Source organism: Echinops telfairi, unplaced genomic scaffold (genome assembly GCF_000313985.2).
Source record: "Echinops telfairi isolate 266 unplaced genomic scaffold, ASM31398v2 ScPeMD7_7420;HRSCAF=8458, whole genome shotgun sequence".
Lineage (NCBI taxonomy): Eukaryota > Metazoa > Chordata > Mammalia > Afrosoricida > Tenrecidae > Echinops > Echinops telfairi.
Genome location: NW_022111320.1, coordinates 53567360 through 53575636, shown reverse-complemented (window position 1 = coordinate 53575636; position 8277 = coordinate 53567360). Strand labels below are relative to the sequence as shown.

Genomic DNA, 8277 nt, shown 5'->3' with positions numbered 1-8277 from the left:
TCTTGTTGCAGCTGTCAGACACCTGAAAACTGAAGCTGAGTGGCAGGAACTCTTGGACAAAGTGAGAGAGGAGGAGGAAGAGCCCCTGCCGTCCTACTTGTTTAAGGTGAGCGCAGGCGTCTCTGCCCTCGGTGAGAGCAGCCATGTGGGTGGGCGTGGGGTGCTCGCTCTCGTTCTGGAGGAGGGTGGGGGAGGCTTTCAGGCGACTGTCTTCCTTCCCTTCCTGCAGCAGTGGAGGTTTGATTCCGAGTTCCCTCGGGAGCAGACTGAACCGTTTCTTCTGGGCTCTGAACTGCAAGACTTTCTTGTTTTTCTGTTTGTTCCTCATCTCCCTTGTATTCAAGATGTAGGGAGTGAGTGTGCTTTCACAAAGACTGTGTGTGCACGCGTGTGCGCGTGTGTGAAATGCTGGGAGGAGGTCATTCACCAGCAGTTGCACCAGTGGAACCACCTCACTGGCTCAGAGCACCGAGCATCAGCTGTGTCTGAATGCCGAGTTCGTGTGGAGACACTGCTCTCACCACCTGCCTCCTGGTGTTTGCATTCAGGACAAACGGACCATCGGCACTCACGCTTTCTCTGTGAACATGAAATTGGAAGCCGTGGATCCCCAGTCTCCTTTCGGGATCTCTCCCGCTACGGTTGTTAAGGTACAGTGAGGACTTGGGCCCCGTCAGGCATCCCAGGGGTAAGGGCACAATCATGGGGGCAGGCCCACAAGGACCAGGAGGGAGAGCACGTGGCAGCCCCTGAACAATGTGGAGGCAGGCAGTGTCCCTGGCACCCAGCGGCGCTGTGTGCACGGAGCACGGAGGAGCACCTAGGCAGGGCAAGAGGGGTGGGGCAGCAGAGCAGCTCCAGGCTGGAGTCTGGAGGCAGGCTTCAGAGGCCTGGCAAAAGTGCAGCAGGTCGCCCAATGCCTAGTAACCACAAGAGCCAGGCAGGACCGCCAGGCCGAGCCCTGCACCTATTTGCACTGAGGCGCAGAGGAGGGGAGCTCAGTGTAGGGGCCAGAGCAGGAGCCCACTAACTGCAAAGCTAGCATTTGGTTCGTGTAATCGAGACCCAGCCTAGCTATGCAGAGGGGACAGTGCGGGGCAGGGGGCGGGGGGCTCCCCTGTTTACAGAAAGATGTGAGGCCCCACTGCTGCTCTGCCGTGGGGTCAGCTGGACAGCCCTGACGGCTGTGGGTCAGCAGCACTGGTAGCGCAGGTGTGTAAGTGTCGGGCTGCTAACTGACGATGAAGCGGTGTAAACCCACCAACTGCTCCGAGGGGGAAAGCCAGGGCAGTCGGCTCTGCTGCTCTCATGGTCTCACTCTGCCTGGGGATCGACTTGGGGGCCACGAGTTTGATCTGGTTTGGTTGGGAGCTGTGAACCTGGCTAGTATGCGTGGCTCCGTCGAGAGAGAGGCCCCGTGCGTGTGTGCACGCGCATGTTTGTCCACGCCGTCTGTCCCACTCTGTGCGCAGGTCTTTGATGAGAAGTACTTCCTGGTGGAAATGGATGACCTGCGGCCGGAGCCGCACCCCCGGCGCTCCTTCGTGTGCCACGCGGACAGCCCTGGCCTCTTCCCCGTGCAGTGGAGTCTGAAGAACGGCGTGCACATCACCCCCCCTCCAGGTGCGCACCCAACCCAGCTACGTGCCTGGTTGATGCCTGGACCTGAGATGGGCCAGCTGGAGCTGTCCGGATCCTCCGTCCTCTTTCATGCCTGCCTGGGCCCGAAAAGTGTAAATGAGCCTCGGGTGCCAAACATTTACCTGCTTAAAAGCTCTAAACCGGGTTAGGACACTGCTAGATAAAGCACATTCACCGCAGCAAATGCAACTTCGTCAGACCTGCGAGGGCAGGCTCACGCCTGGGGTTCCGCTGGGCTGGTTCGTTCCCTCTCCTGCCTGGCTTGGCACTCCTGGTGCGTCTTGGGAAGGGGTATGGGCAAGGGGGCCCGACTATTAGAACTCTCAGCTTTCTGGACCCCCTCTGAGACGTTGACGTTGTGTCTTCAGAGGGAGCCTTGTGACCAAGAGTGGGACTCAGGAAGCTGGGAATAGGGCCCGTTCCTGTTGTCTGTCATTTTGTAAAAGACCATCCCGGCCCGTACATCATCAGGTCAAAGGTGAGGGTCTTCCCTCTTGTGGAGAGCCAATCTCAGAGGCCCACAGGGGCAATGCTGCCCCGTCCCTATGAGCAGGCTCCCTGAGAGTCAGCATTGACCAGGGGCAGCGGGTTTTTCCTTTTGAGTGTAGTCCAGGCTCTAAAATGTAACTTAGTTGGACTTGACTGGAACATTTTGAAACGATTTTAACTTACAAGCATCTGAATGTTTATCAACTTTTCATATCAGCCAGTCAGATGATTGGATCGACAATCTGCTGGCACTAGGTTAGGCGACTTTGGCTGAAACCTGTCCTCACTGTGTAAACGGTGCCTGCCGGCTGCTGGGCTGGACGTGCTCTTTTGTGCTAACAGGTTCTAGTGTCAGGCCTTGTGCCTTCATTCACCCTGCAGACGAGGGCTGAGTGTGTGCTGTCCGCGAGCCAGGGCTGGCCTTGTTGCTGGGGCACGTTCTGGAGGACGTCCCAGGCTCCTGTCCCAGGGAGCTGTGGCACCACGCAGGAGGATGTGCGTGGTCTGCTGGGAGCCTGTGGCACCACGCAGGAGGACGTGCGTGGTCTGCTGGGAGCCTGTGGCACCGTGCAGGAGGACGTGCGTGGTCTGCTGGGAGGCTGTGGCACCGCGCAGGAGGACGTGCGTGGTCTGCTGGGAGCTGTGGCACCGTGCAGGAGGACGTGCGTGGTCTGCTGGGAGCTGTGGCACCACCCAGGAGGACATGCGTGGTCTGCTGGGAGCCTGTGGCACCACGCAGGAGGACGTGCATGGTCTGCTGGGAGCCTGTGGCACCACGCAGGAGGACGTGCGTGGTCTGCTGGGAGGCTCTGGACACTTGTGCTGGGGGGACCCCTGTGTGGAAGGGGAAGCCCATCGTTGAAGATGAGGAAGGTTTGGGCATTGCCACAGACAACTCCGTGGCTGTCTTTGTAGCAGAGGGAAGGTCGTGGCTCTGTCACTGACGATCACTTGCTTTCAGGAATCGGGGTGGAGAGCAGCTTGAGCTGGGTGGGGGAGGTGCTTGCAGGAGTGCCTGGGCTGCAGGTTGTTGCCGTCTTGAGCAGGTGACTCTGTGTCTGAGACATGGGCTGGGCAGGGCAAGGGCAGCTCAGACACTGGTGGGCCGGCCCAGCTGCCTGCACGCAGCAGTGCCGAGTCAGGGAATGGGATCGGGATGCTCCCATCAGGAGCCTCCCAGAGCTAAGCTGGAGATTTAGCTGCACCTGCCAAGTCCGGCTGTGCTATCTTAAGATGCTTCTGGGAAATTGTGTGAAGCTGATCATGTAGAATATTGCTTAAGATGTGTGTGTGCCTTGTTTGATGAAACCTTGAGATGTGTCCAGGGAATTTTATTCTGGTGTGATGGTTTGACCGTGTTATTCCGGGTTGCTGGGCTTTACAAAACTCCCAGTGCTTTAGATGTGTAGGACGAGGTTCTCCCTCTAAGACGCGCTGGTGGTACAGTGGTTAAGGCTCGCACGCAGCCCGCAGCTGCGGGAGAACAGGCCTCACGGATGACTTTCATGAAGACCGCAGCCTCGGGAACCCTGGGCCAGGTTCTCCTCTGCCCTGCAGGGCTGCTGGGGGTCGTGGACTGCAGGTCGAGCTGCTGTCCATTAGGTCAGTGGTTCGAAGCCACCCACTGCTCCGTGGGAGAAAGACGAGTCTGGCTGCTGCTGTGAAGCCTCGTGAACCCACAGGGGCCGCACTTCTCTGTCCCATAAGGTGGGCTGGGCCGGCTAGCTGGAATCCACTGGATGGTGGCAGCCTCTTCTCCCTGCGCAAGCAGCAAAGGCCTCTGACAAACGGGCAGAGCTGGAAGTTGTGGGTGAAGCCGGAGTGGCAGGTGCTTCGGGTGTGGCTCACTGTCGTTCCCTCCCACCTAGGCTGCCCGAGCCAGGACTTCACCTGGGCCGACTACCTCAAACAGTGTGGTGCTGAAGCTGCTCCCCAGAGGTGCTTCCCTGCGGTGAGAGCCCGTCCCCGCTTCCTCTGCCTCTCAGGACAGGATTGTTGCTGCGGGGTGACCAGTTAGCACGTGGGGGTTGTAGGGAGAAGCCCACCTCCAGTATCAGTTACTCTGTTAGTTCCTAGACGCTGACCTGCCAGCTCAGAACTGCTGTGGAAAAACACCACAACATGAAGGGGAAGAAACATCATCAGACCTCTTGTCGTTGCACCCATCCAAATGGCAGCGTGTGAGGCCGGGGCGCAGAGTTACACCTTGGCTGTGGACCCCAGGCCACAGTCGGAAACCACAGCCATTCTGCGCGAGGGGGGCGGGGCTTTCCTTTCCCATGCGTGGGTACAGTCTGGGAGCCCCCGACCCCCCACCCCAGGCAGTTCTGCCCTGTCCTGTAGGGTGGCCAGGAGTGCCCACCCGCTCAGTGGGTAGTGTGAGCCCAGAGGAAGGCCATGCAGAGGTCAGGCTGGCACGGTGGCTACCACAGGGGGCTCGAACGTAGCAGTGGTTGTAGGCTGGTGCAGGACCAAGCAGTGGCTCATTATGGGCTGCTGTGGGCACTTAACCGCAGCACCCCCTGCCCTCAAAGACTGTACTGCCTGCAGCACCTCAGGACAGGGCTGTTTTCCCATGAGGTGACCGGGTACCCAAGCAGCATGCGAGGGCAGCTTCAGAGCGTGCGGGCGGGGCTGAGTGGGACTTGAGGGCGTGGGCCTCACGGGTCCATGTCCTGTCCCCAGTCCACTTGGGAGCACGAGTTTAAGGAGAACATGAAGCTGGAGGCGGTGAACCCCCTGCTGCGAGAGGAGGTGTGTGTGGCCACCATCAGGAGCGTGAGGGGCGCCTACCTGTGGCTTCAGCTGGAGGGTAAGCACAGCTCTGGGGAGGCCTGCCTGGGGCACTTCCTTGGCTTTCCTTGGGTGGGGTGGGGGGGCTGCTAGCAGGGAGGCTGGCGTCCCCAATCCGCCAGCCGCTCCTGGGTCCTCAGGAGGAGGATGCACGGGCTGCAGCCTCAGGAGCCCCCTTGGGTTGGAATGGGCTCGCTGGCAGCGGGTTTGGGCTCCGGGTTCACCCCACGATGCCAGAGATGCAGAGGAGTGAGGTGGGGGTCTTGTTCAGGGCCTTCTAATTGGTAATGCAAAGCAGATGTAGCACTTACCCACCTGCCCTTGACTTTCAAAGGGTAGGAAAGGAACATCAGTAAAGAGCCTTGGCTGCAGACCCCATGTCCCTGAAAGGAGAAGCCTAAGGCTAACAGCGTGTCTTGATGTGACCAGAGCATAAGCCCACGAGCAGTGACACCATGCTTATTCGAGAGACTTTGCTTACCTCGAATGAATGGAACCAGACTGTAGCGTAGAAATGGCCAACGGGACAGGCTTGTGGCCGGAAGCCTGTGGGCGCTCTGCACAGGCTGGCTTCCCCGTGGCCTGCAGCCACGTGCCCAGACTCTGAGACGACAGAAGACGTAGTGTCCATCTCTCCTTGTAGAGTTGTCTCTTCCTTGTAGCGTCTGTCTCTCCCAGCAGAGCTTGTCTCCCTTGTAGAGCTGGCGTTTTGTGCAGACGTCAGCATGGTGTGGCGCTCACATTACGGCTTTCTGGCTTGATTTCAGGGGCCGCCCTCCCTTCCGTCTGACCCCAAGAAAGTCAGGGCAATGCTCTCAAGTCAGGCTGGCACCTTTGCCTCTGTGTGGGTGATGTCAAGAAATTGCCCGTGGTCCTGGCTGACCGTTGGAAGGGCCCAGCCCCAGCAGTAGGCTTCCTGCTGCAGTGAGGGCTCAGGGTCACCCTGCGTACGCACTGCCCATCTTAGCCTGCACACCAGCACCCTCCCCTGGTGGCGCAGAGAGTTAAGCACTGGCCGGCAGTTGAAGCCCACCAGCCAGGCCAGGAGACGAGGACGAGGCTTTGCTCTTGGAGTCGGGGCAGAGGGTCTGTGCCCGCGAGTCTGCTCTGCACCAGTGCCCTGGCCGCCCTCTCTCCATGTCGCCACACACGCGTGCACACATGAGGTGCGTGTCACGGACACGCTGCTCAGACGCCCCCCTGTGCCTGTGCCCCAGCAGAAGCCTGTCTGTGGGCGAGCAGTTCATGCGCGCCTCTGACAGTCTCGGGTAGCCATGTGCGTTTCACCTCTGACCAGGTTCCAAGAAGCCCGTCCCCGAATGCATCGTGAGTGTGGAGTCCATGGACATATTTCCTCTGGGCTGGTGTGAAACCAACGGGCACCCGCTCAGCGCTCCCCGCCGGGCACAAGGTACCCGTCTGTGTCTGGCTCAGAGGGCAGAGGGGCCTCGATGCTTGCTCCCCATCTCTCCGTGGAGGCACGTCCTGCAGTGGCGAGAGTGCAAGGTGGAAGCCAGAGCTTTGAGAAATCCATCACCAAGTCCCGTCCCCTCCAAAACCACTTCACGCGTGCGGTGCCGTACCTTCAGCTGGCAGGCCAGCCCGCACTGCGCACCGCCTGGAAGACAGGCCCGGCTTCTGCTTCTGCAGGGACACACACGAGCCACACGCACACATGCACTCGTATATGCGCACTTGCACACGTGCACACAGATGCAAGCAGATGCACGCACACAGACGCGCACACATGCACGGGTACACGTGCGCACACCCACATGCAGCCTGGGTGGTGCTGTGGGTGGCTGTGCTCCGTGCTCGGGCTGCCCGCTGTGAGCTGAGTGGACTGGGTGCCAACGCCCCTCCCCCCAGCAGTCAGACAGACGGTGGTGGGCTTGACACTGATGCATGTAACATACATACCCCTCTGTAGTTTGTCCCTTGACATTGTTTTTTAACTTTTAAAATTCTTTGTTTTCCAAGGTGTGTCTTCTTTAAACAGTTTTATTAGTGCTTATCCATGTATCATCCCATCCAGTAACTCAGTCGTATCAAGGAGAGTCGTACAATCCCTGCCATGCCGCCCGAGAGCATTTCCTTCTTCCTGTGCTCATCGTTGCGCGTGACGGTGTCTGTGTTCTTCCCACAGTGTGCAAGCAGAGGAAAGTCGCAGTGGTCCCGCCGGAGAAACAGTAAGTCACGCAGCAGGTGGCCCGTGTGGCAGTGTGTCCTCCTTTGCTCCTTCGCAGACAGAGCACAGCCCTCACTTCTGACGGTTGTGCACGTCCCCCTGTGCTTTCTCACAGCAGTTCTCAGACTCCGCTTCCTTTTTCTCGTGGAGCCTGAGGGCGATTGGCTAGAGGGGCGAGTAAGAGTTTCTATGCTGCCAATCAGGTTAGGATGCGTTCAGTCCAAAAAAATTTTTTTGTAGAAGACAGCCATCTGAATGAGAAAGGACCCTGCGGAGGGCAGTGGGTGTGTGTCTCACCAGAGAGCCCTGTGCAGCTCACCTTCACCGCAGCTGAGGGAAGCAGGACAGTGTGAGCTCACGGAGCTCCTGTGTGCATGCGCCTGGTGTAAACATCTAGGGTTTGGTCGCCAGATCGCTCCGCCTGCCTGGCACTTTGTGAGGAATGACACCCACCGCCGTGGAGGGAACCAGCCTGGAAGTGATCAGAAAGTCAGGCGCTCCGTTCAGCCACGTCCAGCCATGGTGGCCTGTAGGGCAGAGCAGGTTTCCCCAGCTGCCATCTGTTAGACACAGACAGCCTCAGCTTTCTCCCATGGGGCAGCTGCTGGGATTGAACCCCTGACCTTTCAGTTAGCAGCCACCAGGGCTCGGATTTCCCCTTCACTTATTTGTGAGGACTGATCCAAAGTTAGGAGGCATTCTTCAACATTTTTCAAGAAGGCTCTTTTCTAGCTGGAGTTGTCTAGAGAGCAATTCTCTGAGTTTTCATAACATCATTTGTCTTTAAATTTAAAATTAATGGAAGAAGAAAAGAAACCCTTTGTAAAAAAAAATACTATTCTGTTTGATGACTCTTAAAAAAAATGAATAGGCTTGTTTCCTGCTCATATGAATGAGAAAAAAGTTGCTTTGAACAAATCGTATCCCAGTACTGTCTGCAGGCTGTCTTATCAGCTCACCAGTCCTCGTACCTGGAGTGTTAAAACAATTGCTGCAAAAGTGGCCCAACCACAGGCAAGCTGAACTCAGTGAGCACTACACTACCCTGCAGCGTAGCTTTCCATGTGAGCTTTCTCCTTAGTTCTGACAGAGATGGACCCTCGCACCGTACTAACTGTAGCTGTTCTCTTCTCTTCTCTCCTCTCCCCTCTCCCCTCTCCCCTCTC

General features: G+C 58.0%; 1 protein-coding gene across 1 annotated transcript in view; it reads left to right on the top strand.

Annotated features, from left to right (window-relative positions):
* Nucleotides 1-8277, top strand: part of SFMBT1 (Scm like with four mbt domains 1) — a 113784-nt gene that overhangs the window by 97368 nt on the left and 8139 nt on the right. Inside the window, 8 exon segments of the mRNA XM_045297634.1 lie at nt 12-106; nt 549-650; nt 1473-1623; nt 3999-4081; nt 4816-4942; nt 6221-6334; nt 7070-7147; nt 7598-7627. Coding sequence (XP_045153569.1) covers nt 12-106; nt 549-650; nt 1473-1623; nt 3999-4081; nt 4816-4942; nt 6221-6334; nt 7070-7147; nt 7598-7627 — 780 coding nt within the window.